The 20,523-nt window shown below is 45.5% G+C and overlaps 2 protein-coding genes across 7 annotated transcripts; one reads left to right on the forward strand and one right to left on the reverse strand.

The window, feature by feature from the left end:
• Window positions 1-337: 337 nt before the first annotated feature.
• On the forward strand, window positions 338-13,274 carry TMEM269 (transmembrane protein 269). Of its 3 annotated transcripts, XM_084874725.1 has the most exons (7): window positions 338-3,818; window positions 4,065-4,356; window positions 4,882-5,020; window positions 8,778-8,875; window positions 9,696-9,839; window positions 10,413-10,616; window positions 10,704-13,274. In XM_084874725.1, exons 3-7 carry the CDS (start codon window positions 4,929-4,931, stop codon window positions 10,838-10,840), a joined length of 675 nt encoding a protein of 224 aa, XP_084730851.1. In that variant the 5' UTR covers window positions 338-3,818; window positions 4,065-4,356; window positions 4,882-4,928; the 3' UTR covers window positions 10,841-13,274. The 3 variants fall into 3 exon arrangements, with proteins under 3 accessions (XP_084730851.1, XP_084730852.1, XP_084730850.1); XM_084874726.1 differs by lacking the exon at window positions 338-3,818 and having other exon boundaries at window positions 3,897-4,356; XM_084874724.1 differs by lacking the exons at window positions 338-3,818; window positions 4,065-4,356; window positions 4,882-5,020 and having other exon boundaries at window positions 8,597-8,875.
• Window positions 13,275-13,417: 143 nt separating this feature from the next.
• SVBP (small vasohibin binding protein) lies at window positions 13,418-16,683 on the reverse strand. Of its 4 annotated transcripts, none has more exons than XM_084874749.1 (3): window positions 16,619-16,683; window positions 15,768-15,913; window positions 13,418-13,842 (listed from the first exon to the last, which is right to left on the reverse strand). In XM_084874749.1, the coding sequence occupies exons 2-3, from the start codon at window positions 15,879-15,881 to the stop codon at window positions 13,756-13,758; spliced, it is 201 nt and encodes a 66-aa protein (XP_084730875.1). In that variant the 5' UTR covers window positions 15,882-15,913; window positions 16,619-16,683; the 3' UTR covers window positions 13,418-13,755. The 4 variants fall into 4 exon arrangements, with proteins under 4 accessions (XP_084730875.1, XP_084730876.1, XP_084730878.1 ...); XM_084874750.1 differs by having other exon boundaries at window positions 16,525-16,660; XM_084874752.1 differs by lacking the exon at window positions 16,619-16,683 and adding an exon at window positions 16,467-16,561.
• Window positions 16,684-20,523: the final 3,840 nt, after the last annotated feature.

Consider the following 20,523-nt stretch of genomic DNA (forward strand, 5'->3'; position numbering starts at 1 on the left):
GTCAGGGGCATGTACCTTGGTTGTGGGCACATCCTCAGAGGAGGCAGCTGATTGATGTTTCTCATCGATGTTTCTAACTCTATCTCTCTCCCTTCCTCTCTGTAAAAAATCAATAAAGTATATTAAACAACACAAAAAAAGTAATTGCCCTAGCTGGTTTGGGCCTGTGGACCCTTGGGCTCCATCCCCAGTAGGGGGCTTGCAGGAGGCAGCCAATCAATGATTCTCATCATTGATATTTCTATCTCTCCCTTTCCCTTCCTCTCTGGAATCAATATATATATATATATATATATATATATATATAAATTTACTATTCAGGCCTGGGTGTAAATTACTCAGCTTGTCTATCCAACAAATATGGGGGTGGGATGGTGGAGGGGACTTAATATATGCCTAACCGTTCTTATGGGAACCAAGATACACCAGTGCACCTCACAGTGCAAGCCTTGCCCACATGGCTCTTACATCCTAGGGACCTAAGTCTGGACCCCAGCATCTATCCCTTTACAGGCTTACCTCCCAACTCCCTTCCAGTCCACCTCCCACTCGCCATGCGTTCTGTTCTCTTCACCTGCCAAGCCGCACCACACTCGCCATGACCGAAAGTAGTCCCCTCTCCAGATCCCTCCAACCGTACCACTCTCACTACAAGACCTAGGGCTCCCCAGCAAACTGAGGCCGCTCTTTCGCCAGCTAAAGCCCGGCCGCCCCTCCCCTGTCTGTCAGGGATTGTGAGCTAAGAGCCAGGGCTAAGCCTGGGGGCCAGCGCCGCTGCCCTTGCGTGGCTGGTCCCCCTCCGCTGCACAGGAAGCAGGGAAGGAGTGGGCCCCCACTCCGATTAGGAATGTCCAGTTCGCAGGTGAGTGGAAGCAGCAGCTGTGAGCGTCCCTGGGGAAGTTGTTCCGAAGGGCGCCCAGCCCCAGCGCCATCTCTAGCGCCTTTTCCCATGGGCGGCTAGTGACGCCTGGACTGAAGTCCGAACAGCGGGGAGGGGACTGGGTCCCTCCAGTTCTCCAGTTCGGAGGGACCAGCTCAAGAGAGGCCCGCTTTCTGTTGTTGAGGGATGTTGGCCCCGAGGGGTGGGGTGGGGTAGGAGCGTGGAGGAGGAGGGAGGGTGTCCCTAAGTAGAGTGACGATGCCCTGTGTCCTGTGCCCACACCTGCTGGACCCTCCACTTGGACCTGCGCACTTCAGTGCTGCTCCTAGGGTTTCCTGGGGGTGGGGTGGGGGGAGGTGGGGGAAAGGAACCGGCTTGGCCATTCCTTCCTTTCCCTGGAAAACCTCAGGCATTTGTTTGTTCACCAGTCTCATGGCTCGTTTTCTTCAGACCACCCTCCATTTCCAACTCCTATCTGACCAAAACCCCTCCTTACTAAACACCATTGCCTATCCACAGGCTGCAAGTCAAGGTCACAGCTGGGCATCCCTGCTGACTTGCCTCCAGTCAAGTGAAACCTTCCCCCAGACTTAGTCTCTCTTTCTCCCTTTGCACCTGCAGCAACTGGATATCCCCTTGTCCCACCCGACACTTGCCATGCTGCCTTCATTGTCCCTACACATGTCTGCCTCCCTACCAGACTCGGAGCTCCCTGAGGGTGCAGCCCGGGTCATGTGCACCAGCAAATATATATTTTTTAAATGAGTAAATGGAAGATCATCAGCGTTGGGTAGATGTCACGTGTGGTGAAGCAGCTGGATTGTTGAGAGTTCATTTGAGAAGGCTTCTCGGAGGACACTGACCAGGCTTTGGTGCAGGGAGAGATGTAATTGGGTGCAGGGAGAGGATCTCAGGGAAGCACCAGGATGACGTAATTTGTCAGTCATTGAACAGCTTCTATTGCTAGGCCTCGGTGCGGGCACGGGGAACCTTGGTCTGCACTCACATTGCTTCTCCTGTAGTAGAGGAGGAAGACAAGATAGGCAATGCCAATACAGAGGGCCAAGAGTGACATGGTGTGCGCAAGGACATGTGGCAGTACAGAGGAGGGGCACCTAACAGGTTTGGGATGGTATGGGGTGTCAGGCTTCCTAAAGAGAACCCCCACCCAAACCAAGACCAGAGGAAGGGCCAGAGAAGGGATTAACAGGCAATAGGGAGGGATTAGAGGCTAAGAGTTGAGCATGGCTTCGTTATGAAAGTCTTGTATACCAATGAAGGAGTTGGAGTACTATGCCATCCTGAGGGCATTGAAGCTGGGGAGCAATGCCTCGTTTATGACCCCCTCCTCTGAGGAACCTTCTGTAAGCCCCTTGACGTGCTGCTCCCCTCTTCCATGCTGCCTCAGCATCCTGGTCACATCAGTGCAGGGTTGAATCTTATGCTAGACTGAGTTCCTTGAGAAATGAGACCAGGTCTTAGACTCTGTGTCCCAAGCACCAGGCACCAAATCTTGCTCATGATTAAATGTTTGCTGAGTGAATAGATTGTTTCTTTTTATCCTCTGGATTTCTCCAACCCTTACTCTCAGATCCATATTTTTTTTAACCTGGGACATGTTCATTGTGATAAAAATAGCATTGAATTGGGAAAGAGGAGACCTGGTGCAGTCCTGGTTCCACCATTTAGTGGGATAAGCTGCTTAACTATCCTGAAACTTCCATTTCCCCATCTGTCCAATGGGGTACCACCAGGAACAGAGTAAGTCTCCACCTGCATGCATGAGTTATTTTCCTGGATAGCCTAGAAGTTCCATGGAGACAAGGACCAAGGGTTTTTGTCAGCACCTAGCTCAGTCTGAGTTTACAGTGAATACGCTTGGTCCTGAGCTTGGTAGACAGCAGAATACAGAGGAACCTTATAGAAGTCTTAAGTCTTAGTCTGACACTTCCAAAGGGTGTCAGTGACCTTGAGCAAAGTTGTTCTTCTCTCTGTGTCTTCTTTGCCTTACCTGGCAAGTAGGGACAGTGATCCTTACCTCGTAGACCTCACGGGGCCGATGGAAACCACAGAGGTGAAAGTGTTTTGTGAATGAACGAAATAACATAGTAGATAGCCGAGCATTAATTTAAAAAAACAACAACAGTGAACTAGTAGAGATGAGGTGTGTCTAATAATTGGCACCTGCTGACTGCCCATGAGAGGCGGAGATGCCGGGATGCTGCTCTTCCAGGCAGCAGTGGGCGAGGCTGGGGGAGAGGTGTTTGGGCTTGCGGGGGTCAGCCGTGAGGCCCAGGAGAGACCAGGATGGAGGGGTTCATGGGGAGAGAGTGTGCAGCCAATCCTTTGCCCCCTCCCCTCTCCCATAATTCTGGCACACATACTTTCCAGTCTTAGGTTTTGAGTGGCCCTGGATGAGAAGGTCTGAGGAGTCCCAGCGGCTTTGGTGACGTGGTCACTGACCCCCTTGGTGAAAGGGTGGCCTGTGGGAGCAGTGAACCCACAGCACTGCCTTGATAAACCCCCAGTCCCAAACTGCAAGTCCAGCCTTTCCCAGCCGCTGACATCTTGGTGGCAGGGTTTATGTGAAAGGACCTGGTTTCTTAGCTCTTGTCCAGACCAGAAGGGGCTGGGACTGTATAGGTATGCTGAGTGGAGGCAGAGTCTCAGCTTCCTCACCTCTAGAATGAGTAAGGATTTGCCTGGCCAATGTGGTTCAGTGATTGAGCCTCAACCCAAGAATCAGGGATCACAGTTCAATTCCCAGTCAGAGTATGTGCCCAGGTTGCAGGTAAAATCCCAAGAGTGGGGTGGGGTGGGGGTGGGGATGCAGGAGGCAGTTGATCAATGATTCTCTCTCATCATTGATTTTTCTATCTCTCTTTCCCTCTCCCTTCCTCTCTGAAGTCAATAAAAATATATTGAAAAAATTAGTGAGGCCAAAACCGGTTTGGCTCAATGGATAGAGCGTCGGCTTGGGGACTGAAGGGACCCGGGTTCGATTCCGGTCAAGGGCATGTACCTTGGTTGCGGGCATATCCCTAGTAGGGGGTGTGCAAGAGGCAGCTGATCGATGACTCTCTCTCATCGATGTTTCTAACTCTCTATCTCTCTCCCTTCCTCTCTGTACAAAATCAATAAAATATATTTTAAAAAAAAAAGAAAGAAAGAAAAAATTAGTGAGGATTTTTTAGGGAGAATGATAGCACTGTCCCTTGAAGTCGTCAGGATCAGAAGAGAGCACACAGTGAAAAGCGCCTTGTGAAATAGTCTATGCTACACACATTCATTTTGTCTGTTTCTCGCTCTTCCTTCCCCTGTTGGAGCTGGGCCTGCTGCTCTGGTTGGGGCCTGTCAGAACCAGAACCGTGAGACACCTCAGTTGCAGTCCTGTCCTCCTGAGCGCGTGAGCGTGGCCTGCAGGACAGAGGAGGCTGACTTTGCAGCGGGTCCCTGTTGTGCTTCCTTCCCCTCAGGTAGCCTCTCTCCCCTGAGCCACTCCTGGGGTTTGTGCGTTACCCCTTTCCAGTGCTTTTTATTCCTGTGGGGCTCATCAAAGTATTGAAAATAGCTTTGTAATTTTTAAAAAATCTCATCTATGACAAAGAGCTCAGTGACAAAATGCTCATCCCTCAGAAGCGGGGAAGGGCCCATACTTTGGTACCCAAGGAAATGGGGTGCCATGAGGACCAACCTATGGCTAGAGGGAGGTTTGTACTATGGGGTAAAGGATGTAGTTAGAGAGGCCTGGAAACTATGGTTGAGCTGGTTCACTTGCTTCTCTCTTGGACTTTCCTAAGACCCTCATCTTCAATCCTTTGTCTTTACCTCCTGTGTCTCCTCCATCTACTTACTGTCTGCCTCATTCCAGCCAGTGGAACTGTGTGTGGAGGGTGACGTTCTGGGAGAAAATCTAGGGGAACAGGAGCTACCTGGTTCTTAGGAGCCTCTTTTGGGACTCTGACCTTGGGAATCTGTTACCCCTCTTCTCTGGGCCACAGGTTAGTGCACCAGTTTCTTCCTGACCAAAGACCAGAGTCACCTCCAGATGAATGAAATTTCCTGGAAAGATGTTGCCAATGTCTTGTCGTTGGCCAACATGGTCATGGGGCTCTTCTCCATCTTCTGCAGCCTCAGCAGGTAGGTCCAGGGCCCGGCGAGGTCTCAGCCATGGGCGTGAAGAGAGAAGTGGGGCATCTAGAGAGCTAGGCACTGAGGCATGGAGCTCAAATGGGGTCAGAAGAAAGTATACAGGTTGGGAGTCAAGGGGTCAAGAGTCTAGCTTCAGTTCTATCATCAACCTAGTATGTGACCTTTGGCTAGGTCACACCCCTGAGCCTCAGTTTCTCCATCTTTAAAACAAGGAGCTTGCACAATGATCTCTATAGTTCCTTCCAAATATGGCATTCTAGAATGTTGTGGGTGTTTTTTTTGTTTTTTTTTTTTTTTTTTTTGTGTGTGTGTGTGTGTGTGTGTGTGTTTTGTTTTGTTTTGTTTTGTTTTTTATCAGGAAATTCTGCTTTGGCAGCTTTTCCCAGGCATGTCAAACTCATAGCAGGCAGGTCACATGACTTGGCTGGCCGCTGGTCGCGAGTTTGACATGCTTGCTACACAGTTATTGGGTAGGTAGACTACCATTCAAATTTTAAAATTCTTAAATAAGAACTCATGATCTGGTGGAATATTTAAAATTAGCACTGCTCTGGAAAATCCGAGACATGTATGTGGGCCTCAAAAAGTTGTAAGCAGGTGATATTTTTATAAATTGAGTCATATTTCAATGACTTGGCAAATTGGCTCTTTTTGTTTATTTATTTATTTTTTTTCTTCTCTGTATCGTTCCAATTTTAGTATATGTGCTGCTGAAGCGAGCACGAATTGGCTCTTTTTATTTTTATTTATGTTTTTTATTTTTTATTTTTTAAAAATATATTTTATTGATTTTTTACAGAGAGGAAGGGAGAGAGATAGAGAGCTAGAAACGTCGATGAGAGAGAAACATCGACCAGCTGCCTCTTGCACATCCCCCACCGGGGATGTGCCCGCAACCAACGTACATGCCCTTGACCGGAATCGAACCTGGGACCTTTCAGTACGCAGACCGACGCTCTACCACTGAGCCAAACCGGTTTCGGCGAATTGGCTCTTTTTAGATAAATCCTATATCATGCAAATAACATCCTCCTAATCTGTTTGAATCTCTGTAATCATCAGTGGATGGCTTCTCTAAATATGTGTCTCATGATATTTAAGTTCCCTCCCAGTTTGAAAATTTTATGATTCCCTAAATCTGGGTTTTGGGAATCTCATAAAGTGAGGCATACCTGCAGCAGAAAATCTTTATTTTTCTTAATTTAGCCTAATCTTCTGGGAGTGTGTTTTTTATGTTATTATCATGGGCCTACTTCCTTTAAACACACAGGTATAGGTAAGGAAATGATGGGGTTGTTTGGGGACAGCTGAGGTCTGGGGTCAGATTTTCTGTTTGCCTCTATGGGACCACCCAAGCATTGCAGTCAGAGTGTAGACTTGGGAATGGCCTTCTAGGGCAGGTTTGCCAGAGACTGTGGTGGTTGCTTTCAGAAGGGTCCAGGAGCATGTGCTGGACAGAAGCATAGAATCCTCAAATGTAGGGTCTGAAAGAACTCTTGGGAGTCATTTACAACATAAAATACATTAGATGAAAACTGATACAACTGCAAGGAGAAACTGATGACTCTACTATCATAGTTGGCTATTTCAACACCTTTCTGTCAGTAATTGACAGAGCTAGCAGACAGAAAATCAGTAAGGGTATAGTTGAACTGGCAGCACTATCAATCAACTAGGTCCAATTGATATTTATAGACTGCTTCATCCAACAACAGCAGAATACAGATTCTTCTCAAGCTTACCATGATAGATCACATTCCATTCTATGAGACACACCATAACAAATTTAAAAGAATAAAAACTATATAAAATATGCTTTCAGACCATATGGAATCAAACTAGAAGTAAATAACAGAAAGATAACTAGAAAATCTCAAAATAGTGGTTAGACACAGTTTTAAATAATATATGAATAAAAGAAGCTCAAGAGAAATTTAAAAATATTTAAAAATATATATTTTATTGATTTTTTTTTTACAGAGAGGAAGGGAGAGGGATAGAGAGCTCGAAACATCGATGAGAGAGAAACATCGACCAGCTGCTTTTTGCACACCCCCTATCGGAGATGTGCCTGCAACCAAGGCACATGCCCCTGACCGGAATCAAACCTGGGAACTTTCAGTCCGAAGACCGACGCTGTATCCATTGAGCCAAACCGGTTTTGGCAAAATTTAAAAATATTTTTAACTAAAAGAAAATGAAAATATAACTTACCAAAGTTTGTGAGTTGCAGTAAAAGCAGTACTAAGACAGAAATTTTTAGTATTAAATTCATATTCTAGAAGAGAAATCTGCTCTGAAACAGACTACATCAAGAGAATGAGAAGACAGGCCTGGCTAGGTGGCTCAGTTGGTTGTAGCACCATCCTGTACACTGAAATATTGCAGGTTTGATTCCTAGTCAGGGCACCTACCTAGGTTGTGGGTTCAAATCCCCTTTGGGGCACAGGAGCTTCATCCTTGGTATGTACCAAGAACCAGAATATACCATTTTGGTGAGTGATGCTGATAATGGGGAGGCTATGCATATGTGAGAGGTGGGGGAATATGGGAAAACTCTGTACTTTCCTTTGCATTTTGTTATAAACATAAAATCTCTAAAATCAGTCTTATAAAAATTGAAAAGAAGGAAGATCTAAAATCAATAACCTGAGCTTTCACTGTAGGAAACTAGAAAAAGATGAGCAAATTAAATCTAAAATAAGAGAAGGAAGTAAATAATAAAAATTAGAGCAAAACTCAATGAAATTGAAAACAAGAAATTAATAGGGAAAATCAATGAAACATAAAACTAGTTCTTTAAAAAGATCAATAAAATTGATAAGCTTCTAGCTAGGCTAACCAAGAAAAAAAGAGAAGGCACATATTACCAATATCAGAAATAAAAGAGGAGCCATCACTACTGATCTCATGAACATTAAAAGCATAATAAAAGAATGTCATGAACTTTATACCCACAAATTTGATAGCCTAGATCTGTGGTCCGAAAACTGTGGCTCACGAGCCACATGCGGCTCTTTGGCCCCTTGAGTGTGGCTCTTCCACAAAATACCATGGCCTGGGCGAGTCTATTTTGAAGAAGTGGCGTTAGAAGAAGTTTATGTTTAAAAAATTTGGCTCTCAAAAGAAATTTCAATCCTTGTACTGTTGCTATTTGGCTCTGTTGACTAATGAGTTTGCCGACCACTGGCCTAGATGAAATGGACCAATTCCTTAAAAGATCCAAGCTATCAAAACCCACAGTAGGAGAAATACTAGCTAATAAGAATAGGCCTATATGCGTTAAATAAATTGTTTGGCACAAATCCCTCATTTTACAGATGGAGGAACAAAAAGGCCTAGAGAAAGAGGGGAGTGATTTATCTGAGAATTCACTGTAATATAGTTGCAGAGGCTGGGCTAGAACCTAGGGCCCTTGGGCCATTGAATATACCTGAAACTTAGATTGGAAGGGACCTTAGTGATTAGCTAGGAGGTTTGGGCACCACTTCAAGAAGGTGGGTTGAGAGTATAGAAGGAATGTAAGCGTGTGTGTGTGTGTGTGTGTGTGTGTGTGTGTGTGTGTGTATGCACATGTGCATGGTATAAAGCTGTGTATATCAGAAAGGATATGAATGTGGGGAACTTGCAGGGGGTTGTATGTGTGCAAAGGTAGGGAGTGCATTAGTAAATTGGAGGTATTTGAAGTGGTTGTCCAGGAGACTATGAAAGCTGTCCTCTTTGGGCCTGCTGGCCCACACTTTAGGAAATCCACCTGTGCTTCCTGGATGGTTCTGATCAGCTTCCTAACGGACATGGCAGTCAGGACAATCACCAGACATCTCAATATCTGCTCCAAATCAGGTGAGTCCAGGCCTCAGATGCTTAAACCCTGACCCCAGGAGCTCCCACATCAGGTCAGCTCCTTCATCGTATAACATTGACTGGCCCTTATCAGTCACCAGTCCTATTCACCTCCCTTAAGTGAGCAGAAGCAACCCTAGAGTTGGAGCTGGAGCCCCTCAGCCTGGATCTACCCTGTTTCCCCGAAAATAAGACAGTGTCTTATATTATTTTTTTCTCCCAACTCCCTAGTTGCGCTAGGTCTTATTTTCAGGGGATGTCTTATCTTTCCATGCGTTAGGTCTTATTTTCGGAGGATGTCTTATTTTCGGGGAAACACAGTAGCTCCTTTGCTGGCTCACTTACTGATCTCTGGTTATCCTTAGCCTGGCTTTCAGTTTCCTTGTCTGCCCTGAGTTCCTGTTCAGAACCCAACCAAGAACTGGGGGTGGGAATGGTGATTGTGATGATGGGAGAGAGGGGAAATGAAAAATAACTCCAAGCAGAGCAGCTGATCAAAAATACAATAAAATATTTTTGTGTCATATTTTGCTTGAAAAAATTGGTTCCATAGTTTCTTAATTTGTATCCAATTGTAGTTCAATCCTTGCATGTTAAAGGGTGGAACTAAGATCTGGGCCAGGAAAGACATACCTTAGGCCATAGGGTCATTCTAAGTTGGAGCCAGAAGACCAGTCTTTGATCTATAGACACCCAGGGGAATAGATGTTGCCTTTTTGGACCTCAGACCCTGCCTGTCACCATCTCAGCACCCTCACCGGAGGGGACTAACGCACACTGTGTGTTAAGTGTAAATTCTAACCTTGGCTTGCTGGAGCAGGAGCTGAACTGAATGACTTTGCTGTCTTCACCACCTTTGGCCTGGCCTCAGCCCTGCTCCTAGGCGTGGATGGGCCTCTGAATGGGCTCCTGGCCATCATCTATGTGTTAGCTGCTTCTTTCCGCCTGTGTTTTAATTCAACTGGTGAGTGAAACCCAGCCTTATGGCTGAGCTAGGGAACCGTGGAGGGGGAGGAGCTGTTGAGTGCAGTAACCTACTCCTCTCCTTCCTTTTATAAAGTCCCTCTTCCTTCCTTCCGCAGTGCCCCAGACCCATTGGAGGCTGGAGGCTGCACTGGAGGAGCCCTGATCTGGGGGTGGGGGAGTGGGGGAGTGGGAAGTAGAGGAGTGAGTTTAAGGCCCCCAGGTCTTGGGCCAGCTATGCCTTTTTCTCACTAGGTGACCTTTGCAGGGCAGTTGCCTATGATTCCAGTGCAAGGGTGTGCAGATGCAGCCTAGATTTAGGGCCCTTCTTACAGAGGCCTCCTAGGGCCAAGACATACCCCCAGTCCTAGCCGCCTGCTTTACCTTGGGGAGTCCAATGCAAAGCCCATGCACCATCTCCATGAATAGCAAAATGCTTTACAGCCTGCTACTGTCCTGAGATTAAGGGGGTTTGGGGAGAGGGGTAGGGAAAACCCAAAGGGACAGGGGCTTGCTTCGTGCAGATACCTTGAGATCAGCAGGAAGCCGCTAATCCCCATCTTTTCTTCCCCAGGAGACTTTCCCTTCACATACAAGGGTCTACCCTGCTCCTATGCTTCCTGTGTTCTGGCCTCCACCTCCATTCTGACCAAAGGCAACACACTCATTCTCTCCTGCATGGCCTCGCTTATGATTCTATTCATGATGGACCAGAGCTACTACCCACACGATGAAATCCTGGAATCTGAGAATTGGAAAAAAATCGTTTATCTTGGAGGTGAGTGGGGATGAGGGAGGAGAGGGTAGGAAATACACGTAAGAAAGCTTCATGAAAACTGAGTGTTGTGTTTCTTTCTCCTTCCAGGTGTCACCATGCTGCTTTTTTCTCCATTCTCACTAATTGCTTTTTACTGCCTCACGTGGTCGCTCTCCTACATCTTCTTTCCAGATGTTCTGTGGGGCAAGGCAGTGTGTCTTAGGCAAGAGCGCCTAAGAAACTAAACAGCTCTTCCCACTCCTTCTGGCTTCTGTGTGGTTTGTGCCAGCCTGTTGGGCCAAACTTGCCTTATCCTCATTAAATCTCCCCTTGTTCCTGTGTTGTGCTTGTGGCAGATGCATGGTGTCTCAAACCAGAACAACCCACAGCAGGGCCAGCAGCCTTCCCTTCTTCCCCTTTATTCAGGGATCTGAATCCCTTCAGGACAATAGTTGTTCATGTCAGATGGAACAGGATTTTTTCCAAGCTCACTTTGGGCCAGGTTTGCATTCCAGCTCTATTACCACGAAGGTTAATCCCTTGGAAAGGAAACCCATCAGAATTGGTATAGCTCCAGTAATGGGGTAGCACTCAGTTCACTAAGGCATCCCCCCCACCCCTTTCTCTCTCTCTTTTGTTTTGTTAATCCTCACCTGAGGATATTTTTCCATCAATTTTTAGAGAATGGAAGGGATGGGGAAAGGCAGAGAGACAGAAATCTCTATGTGAGAGACACACATATATTGGTTGCCTCCTGCATGCTCCCTGACCAGGTCCTGGGATTGAGCCTGCAACTAAAGTACAAGCCTTTGACCAGAATTGAACCCAAGACTCTTCAGTCTGTAGGCCAACACTCTATCCACTGGGTCAAACTGGCTAGGGCTCTGTGTTTCATTTTTTTTTTTTAAATCTGTTTTTATTGATTTTAGAGAGTGGAAGGGAGAGGGAGAGAGAAACATCAACGAGAGATATATTGATTGCCTCTTGATGTCCCCTACTAGGGATCAAGTCTACAATCTGGGCATGTGCCCTGACTGGGAATCGAACTGTGACCTCCCAGTTCATGGGACAATGCTCAACCAGCCATACAGCATTTCTTTAAAAAAATTTTTTCCCCCACTTACAGTTGATACTAAATATAACATTAATTTTAGGTGTACAAACCAGTGATTAGACATTTATATAGCTTACAAAGTCTAGTCTACTGGATAAGTCTAGTCTACTACCCACCTGGCAGCATACATAGTTGTTACATTATTGACTATATTCCCTATGCTCTACTTTATATCCTGTGACTATTTTGTAACTACCATTTTGCACATCTTAATCCCTTCATCTTTTTTTTTTTACTCAGCCCACACCTCCCTGCCATCTGGCAACCATCTCTATATCTATGAGTTTGTTTCTGTTTTGTTTGTTAGATTCCATATGGTGTTTGTCTTTCTATGTCTGACTTATTCTAAACATACCAATTAGGTCTATCCATGCTATCAAAAATGGTAAGATTTCATTGTTGATAACTGAGTAATATTCCATTGCATAAATGTACCACCTCTTCTTTATCCAATCATCTGTCAATGGACACTTAGGTTGCTTCCATATCTTGGCTATTGTAAATAATGCTGCAATAAATGTACATACTCCGGCTCCATAAACCAGAGCTAGTCATAAGATAAACAGGTTGCCCAACTTGAAATTCTGTAATTATTTCAACCATCAAAGCTTCTGCCTTTTGCTACATGTAGAGATTAGTCATATTGGAAGCTTGAAGGATCATTTGGATTCTAGACCCTCATTATATGATTTTTTCCTAAGGTCTAAAATATTAACTATAGATACTCAAAATGCCACTTCATATCCTAAAATCCAAAGTGAATAGAAATAAACAACATGGAACCCTAAAGTTACACCTCGAAAAAGAACATAGGTCCACCGAAAGCAGCAAACCCCAGCACTCTCTTGACTTTTACCTCCAGGTGGTATACAAAGGATTGTTGGCTGTCCACTTTTTTCTAAGCTGGACACCAGAGCACTTTTTGCCTCAGGACTAACTTCTTGAAGTTTGCAGAACAATGTATATGGCAAATATACATTCAATCTGAATTTAGGATTTAAAAATAAAAATCCAGAGAAGTCCACATTGCTCTGTTTTGGCTACAGAAACACAGTCCCTCTCCCTCCCCACTAATCATATTTCTAATCATATTTCTATCACATGTTTTTTCAGAGTTAGGTGACTTTGTGTCTCACTATATTGTAACTTTCTTCATAAACATGCTTTTGGATTTCTGCTGTCTGCCAATACCTGGCACTAAAACGGTTTACTTTGGAGATGAATTGATTTAGTTGAGCATTGCAGAGAGCTTTATGCAACATTAGTATAATGTAGTACCAATCTTACAAACATCCGTGAGCTCAGACATTCCAGCCTGAAGATCCTCATCATAAATCCGTTTCTAGGCCTGGTAAAGTCAATGAAAAAGCAATGCCTGCCCTCTCCTGCTGGTGCAGGCCTGCTGCTAGCTGCCCACATTCGCAAGGTGAGAGGACCCTGGCTTACAGGTCTGACCCTGAGTAGCAGCTCATCGGGGAGTCAAGGTCACAGATTTACACTCTGTGGCTACAAATGGAGGATCAGGGGGCAGCAGAGTGTCAGCCCCAGGAAGAATGAGAACTGGAAGCAGCCACATTCTTTCTCCCTTTCTCTTCCACTCCCCCTCCTGAAGGAGCAAGGGTTCCCTCTGCTCACCTCACTTTTCCTCTCCGATAACATCGATCCATTTCTTACGGCTGGGCACCCCCAACTAACGTATGAGCAAATGCACATTGGATTAGAATTTTATTTGTATTTTTGGAGATTTACAGTTTCACAAGAAACACTGATTATTTTTCTCAAACAATAGAAAAAGGTTTAAAAAATAAAGAGTATTATCTTAGGAGAATAAAAGTCTCTTCAGCAAGCATTGGGCCAATTCAAATCGGAGGAACCAGTGAAGCAGAAGTTACACATAGAAAGTTCAGGTTTTATCCAGTTTTAGGAACAGCACAGGTGCCATCTTGTCTAGTTCTGTCAGGTTCCACATGGGCCATCTCAGCTTAAAACTGGTACCGAGCTCACAAACAAAGCCTCAGGGTCCCATCTCGTTTGAAGAGGGGTGGCTCACTCTCCAGGAGGCTGCATCTGTTTACAGAACTCATCAAACTGCTGCTGCTCCAGTTCGGTCATGACTCTGTTAAGGGCATAAATCTAATGGGAGAAAAAGATGTGTTAGCAATGGAGGCAGCGGCTCAACCTATCACAACAGGCGGTACCATCTGAAAGTGCCACAACTGCACCAGTAAGGAAAGAGGAGAAGCAGATATTCATTCCATTTGGGGAATCAGGAAAGCAGTGAAACAGGTGACTTAATCTGGCCTTTAAAGGATCTGTAGGGTTTGAACAGGGGAAGGGACTTGATAGGTGTTTGGGGGAGGAGGGAGTATTATGATTAAATAAATATAATGGAAAAGTACAGGACTCGTTCTGGAAACTTCAAGCATGCTAATATGAAGGATATTATAGAGGAGGGTTGGGGAACTGGAGAAAACAAGAAGAGTATGTCAGGGACTTAATTGCCATGCCAAGGAACCTGGACTTTATCTGGCCAATGCTGGAAAGCCACCAAAGGTAGGTGTGCAGGGAGCAACCTGATTATATCTGGGCTTCGGGAAAGATAATTGGAGACCATGTGAGAGATAGAGTGGGGGGGTGGGGAGGAGGAGAAATTACAGGCCACATAGGAGGCATCTATTCCATCAGTGAGAATAGGACCCAGGGCAGACAGTGGCTGGAACAAAAAATGCAACAGGTATTCTAAGGCGAAGAGCAGGCTCTACCTTATTCCTCATCTTTCTTTATCCTTGTAGTCTCAACCTGTCCACTAAAAAGAGACACATGTAACTTCCCAATTTGTAGGACAAAAAAACAAAAGAAGGGAATGTTTGTGTTTAGGGCAGTGGTTGGCAAACTCATTAGTCACCAGAGCCAAATATCAACAGTACAACGACTGAAATTTCTTTTGAGAGCCACATTTTTTAAACTTAAACTATATAGGTAGGTACATTGTTATTAACTTAATTAGGGTACTCCTAAGCTAGCCTTTGCTAAAAACTCAAGGGGCCAAAGAGCCGCAGTTTGCTGACCACTGGTTTAGGGAAAATAACTTGATAATTAAAAAGGCAAGAAAGGGGCAAATAAATAAATTGAGAAGTGAGACACATAGAAAATAAGAGCAGAATTAACGGAAAAGCAGCCCAATGTACAATAGAGAGGATCACCAAAAGGTGGTTCTCTGGAGATGCTAAAGCAAACCTCCAACATGACTGATCAAGACAGAAAGGGAGTAGGCACAAACAATTCTCTTAGAATTTAAACGCACACACACACCCCACACACACACCACACAAGTACTGACGTAATAGAGATTACAGCAAACATTATGAACTTGGTGTCAATAAGTTTGAAAAGGTAAATAAAATAAATTCCTAGAAAGTAAAATGATCAAAACTGACTAGAGTAAATAGTAAGCTTGAATGATCTATAATCTTTTTTCATAAAACTTTTTTTGTGTGTGTGATAAGATCCTGTAATCTTTAAGGAAAATGGAATTCCACAGTGACGAAAATAGTCACCACCACCAACACAAATAATTCTAAAAAAATATAATACAGGCCTGGCTGGTGTGGCTCAGGTGGTTATGGGCTATAGTTTCAACTTTTTATTCACAAACTGATGGTACGTGTTGACCGACCAAAGGACACATGGGTGGGTGCAGAGGTCCGGCCTCTCCTTTTCCCCACCAAACGCAGAACATCGGTGCTGGGCTGTCTGACAAGTGCTCTCTCTCACTGACCCCTCCCTCCCAGGTCCCTTTCCTTTCTCCTTTCTTCCCTCCCTCAGGTCCCTAGCACAATCGCTCTGCCCCAGGAGCCATCTGGAGACCTGACACTAACTTGGCACGCGACCACGGGCTGTCCCTTCACCATTCTGGACCTCAGCGATCATCTCTCTAAACCGGGAGGACACCGGTTTTGCCTGCAGGCAGGGAGGGCTCCCCATCACAGTTCTACTATTTCTCTCTTCTGCATCATCTCCAGCGGAGGACAGGTACACGGCCGCCTCCTCAGGCTCACCTCTGCTCTTTGTCTCTGCTTCAGCTCCTGCTGGGCTGATTTCTGCTTGGCCTTCTCAACGCGGCTGACAGGTTCTTTCACTTTGGACTTTTCTTTACGTGCAGGTGGATCCATGGCTTGGCTTCCGAAGACTCCTTAGTTCTGCCCTGGATGGTACAGAAAGAGGGAACAGAAAGGAAGGAAAGGGAGGGGTAGGGGGAAGGAAAAGAAGGAGGGGGTTAAAATAAAGAGCTGCCAGTCATTGGCCTAACTGATCCCTTAGCTCCGCCCTCCCCTTTGACAGGTGAGGCCGCGGCGCCGGAGGGAAAGGGCGCTGCAGGTGGAGGAGTGAGACCTGGCTCCCCACGCCACGACCTCGCTGGGCGGCCCCACGCACATCTCCCTATCCTGGGCCTTAGTTTTCCGTCTGCAAAATGGGACAATCGTCCATTCCCTGAGCTCCTGTGTGAGGAGCGGGTAGAAACCCATGTGGAAGCGTTTCCTACACGGGTGCGGGCTGGACCCGACAGGGGCCTGTTGTAGTCAGGAAGACGCCAAGGCCACGGTCTGGGCAAGCCAGCAGGGGAGGCCCGAGCCCCGCGCCGTCGCCAGCCTTCGGCCAGGGCTTCGCCACCTCGGCCCGCGGGACAGCTGCGCCCCGTCCGCCGGCAGGGCCCGCCCCCCGCCGCCCGGCCCGGCCCCAGGGGAGCCTCCCCCCACCGCGGCGGGCTCCGGCTGCAAAATGGCGGCGGAGGCGGGCGGCGCTCGGGAACCGCACCTTCCCTCCCCGGCCTCAGGTCTTTGGGGCCCGCCGCGCCGTGGACACCGCCCCGCGGACACCGCCCCGCGAGGGGATCCTGGCCTTCCCCCACCTCCGGCCTCGAGTCCCGAGCGCCGCGCCTCGAGTGGGCGGGGCCTGGGCGGGGCCGGCGCTCCCGAGGCCCCGCCCCAGGCAGGCCGCGCGTGCGCAGAGGCTTATCTGGATGGCTGGCTTTGGCTCTGGGGCTGGGGCTGGGGCTGGGGCTGGGACTTGCTGTCTTCTTTTTTAAAAAAAATATATTTTATTGATTTTTTACAGAGAGGAAGGGAGAGGGACAGAGAGCCAGAAACATCAATGAGAAGGAAACATCAACCAGCTGCCTCCTGCACGCCCCCTACAGGGCATGTGCCGGCAACCAATGTACATGCCCTTGATTGGAATCGAACCTGGGACCCTTCAGTCCGCAGACCGATGCTCCATCCACTGAGCCAAACCGGTTTCGGCAAGGGATTGTTGTCTTTTTGATTTCTAGCTTTAATAGTAGGAAGATCAAGTGAGATCCCGTTTGCCACAGTACTTTGAAAAAGGGAATCGTCCACTGTCTGGAAAAAAACCAAAAAGCTGGCTGTCATTTTTCATTCAGTAGATTACCAAGGATTGAAGAAAATGGTAGATAAATGTTTTGACAACAGAAATCCTGTTCAGTGCAGCAACAAAAACATCTAACAACAGTAATGGCCACCTCTCTTCTGGGCTGTTTATGTTCCAGGCACGGTTCTTAGAGCTTCACATTTCTTAACTCATGTATTTCTCATAATAAGTTTGTGTAATAATGTATATGTATAATAATATATGATTATTGTCCCCATTTTCTAGATAGAGGAACAAAGGCATTGAGAAGTTATGTGACTTGTCCAAGGTCACACAGCTAGTTAAGTGTCCCAGCAAGTATTTCAGCCAGGATTCTAGATAAGATAGTGAAAACATATCCAGGCCCATTACTTTGTTTCTTTTGAAACAAGTGATGGATGCTAAGCAAACAGGGTGTAGTCTAGATGGACACACAATTTCAAAGTGTAAATTGTCACAACTTGTTGGAAATCAGTTTAGTGCTACATATTGAAAGCCTTAAAAATTAGCACAACCTCACAAATAGACAAAATACTGCACGATCTATTTATATGAGATGTCTAAAGTAATCAAACTGCTGGAAAGTAAAATGGTGATTGCCAGGGGCTGGAAGAGGGTGGGAACAGAAGTTGTTCAATGGATGGAGAGTTTTTTTAAGATGAAAAAGTCCTAGCAATCTGTTACAGAACAGTGTGACTATAAAAATGATTAGGATGGTAAACCTTAAGTGCCTTTTAAAATCAGTTTTAAAAAAGAGAATAGCCTGGCTGGGGTGGCTCAGTGGTTGAGGGTAGACCTATGAACCAGGAGGTCAGGGCACATGCCTGGGTTTTGGGCTCAATCCCCAGTGTGGAACATGCAGGAGGCAGCCAACCAATGGTTCTTTCTCATCATTTCTCCCAGAGAAATTCTTACACATGTGAACCATGAAACATGGATCAAGAATATTCAAAGCAGCCGAAACCGTTTCGGTTCAGTAGATAGAACATCAGTCTGTGGACTGAAGGGTCTCAGGTTCGATTTCGGTCAAGGGCAAGTACCTTGGTTGCGGGCACATCCCCAGTAGGGGGTGTACAGGAGGCAGCTGATCGATGTTTTTAGCTCTCTATCCCTCTCCCTTCTTCTCTGTAAAGAATCAATAAAATATATTTTTTAAAAAAGAATGTTCAAAGCAGCACTGTTTGTAAAAGCAAAAGACCAGACACAGCCCACATTTTTACCATCAAAGAAATGGACAATCTGTTGGCATATTCATGCAATCGTCTACCACACATCGGTGAACGAATGTAGTGAAGCTCTGTGAATTAGTCTGGATGAATTTCAGTGTCTTAATTTGCACTTCACCCAAAGAAGAGTGTTTGAGACAAATCTTTCCATATTTAGGAAGCCATCCCAGGAATCAGAAATGGTGAGAAGAAAAGGAACCAATAAAAGGTGCATTACTGAGCTACTGATGGCTGTGGACTACTGTGCTCATTCCACTGGGAACTCAGAATATGGTTCAGAACTGTCCCTCTGAGATGCGAGGCTGGAGCGTTTGCCTCTATCTCCTGTTCCCCGCCCACCCCCCCCAGGTTGATCCCCTGAGGTATAACGATCCTGAACCCCTGAGCTGCACATGGATCACTCAGCCATCCCAAACGCTGTAGAGAGCCCGAGTGAGATGAGCAAAGAACTGCTGTGGCCTTTGGGGTGGCATGCTGGCAGCTTGTTGGCAAGTTTCCGTTACCCTGAGTTCGAGTGGGTTGAGGGACATGGTTTGGGCCATCATAGGTGTCAGCTAGGCTCAGAAAGGAATGCTGACTGAAAAAAGGACATTACAGTATAATAAATTAGGTATAATGTGCTTCATTTTTATAAGCTTGAAAAATATGTAAAAGTATATAATGCTTTGGGGTTTTCCCCGTATATATTTTATTATTTAAATATTATGTGATATGTGCTTCTTATAAAAACCATGAAGAATAAAGGTGAAAGTTTCCTCTCTCTCCACTCCCATCAATTTCATTGCCTTTTCCAGAAAGAACCATTTTTAAAATTTATTTTTTGCACTGACCGGTTTGGCTCAGTAGATAGAGCATCAGCCTGCGGACTGAAGAGTTCTGGGTTTGATTCCGGTCAAGGGCATGTACCTTGGTTGTGGGTACATCCCCAGTGGGGGGGGGGGGGTGCAGGAGGCGGCTGATTGATGTTTCTCTCTCATTGATGTTTCTGACTCACTATCCCTCTCTTTTCCTCTCTGTAAAAAAATCAATAAAGTATATTTTAAAATTTTTTTTTTTATTTAAAGATTGTGTATTGGGCAAAAAATGAAAAAGGATCCCAAGTCAAATTTATAGAAAATATTCCTTTATTAACTTTTGGTCAAGAATATGTTTGTATATTTTCAGAAAACAACTCCGAGATCACATAGATTCCAGCAACAGAGAAAAATTGACAGGACTACTCCAACCATGAAGACAGAAGAGAAGCAGTCCAGAGATGGAAGACGCTGACGACACCTTGCCATACTAGCAGACAGCAGCTGTGTATCACTGCAGGTTGCCCAGGACCAAAGCAGAGAGGGTTGCACCTGCATCACCACCATTTGCCCACCATCCAGAACTGAAATAACATTGCTGACATGTACAAATAAGGAACTGTTTGACATTGAATTTGGGTCTCAAAAAGAACTGTTGGCCCAGAAAGAAACTCACTACAGACTGATTCATTTGCCTTTCAGCATAACCATTATTGCTTGTCTCATTTTTGATTCTTATAAGTATATTTCCAGTAGGACATGATCTCACTCATCTAGGGGAAATGGTGAACAACATAGACTGATGAACAAGAACAGACCCAGAGATAAGGAGCCATGTGTCAGACTGTTGGACCTCAAAGGGAGGGTGGGGGTAAAAGGGAGAGATCAACCAAAGGACTTGTGTACATACATATGAGCCTAACCAGTGGTCAAGGACAATAGGGGAATGGGGGCATGAGTGGGGAGGGGTGAAGGATTGGAATGGGGGTTTGAGGACAAATATGTGATACCTTAATTTAAAATTTTGAGAATAATTAAATTAAATAAATAAGAAATTAAAAAAAAACATTGTGTACAATAGTTTATACACAATCTTGTATTGGTTATATTACTTCCAGGTGTACAATGTAGTGATTTGACATTTTTATACCTTACTATATGATCACCTCACTAATTCTAGTAATCATCTGTCACATGTGCATTTATCACAATTTTATTGACTCTATTCCCCTTCACCTTTTTCATCCATCCCTCCACACAATACCTTTTGGTAACCATCCTGTTAGTCTCTATTTCTCTATGAGTCTGTTTTTGTTTTGTTTGCTTGTTTTGTTTTTATAATTCATTGTTAAGGATACAATTATGAA

Source organism: Pipistrellus hanaki (assembly GCF_964339955.1).
Source record: "Pipistrellus hanaki genome assembly, chromosome: 2".
NCBI classification, from domain to species: Eukaryota; Metazoa; Chordata; class Mammalia; order Chiroptera; family Vespertilionidae; genus Pipistrellus; species Pipistrellus hanaki.

Bases quoted from the DNA above. Each gene is read 5' to 3' on its own strand.
- TMEM269 (XM_084874724.1), top strand. From the start codon at position 8,647: ATGTGGGGAACTTGCAGGGGGTTGTATGTGTGCAAAGGTAGGGAGTGC. The intron at 8,876-9,695 runs GTGAGTCCAGGC...TTGCTGGAGCAG, and splicing joins CAATATCTGCTCCAAATCAG to GAGCTGAACTGAATGACTTT. The intron at 10,617-10,703 runs GTGAGTGGGGAT...TTCTCCTTCCAG, and splicing joins AAAAATCGTTTATCTTGGAG to GTGTCACCATGCTGCTTTTT.
- SVBP (XM_084874749.1), bottom strand. From the start codon at position 15,881: ATGGATCCACCTGCACGTAAAGAAAAGTCCAAAGTGAAAGAACCTGTC. The intron at 13,843-15,767 runs GTGAGCCTGAGG...TTCTCCCATTAG, and splicing joins AGCAGAGACAAAGAGCAGAG to ATTTATGCCCTTAACAGAGT.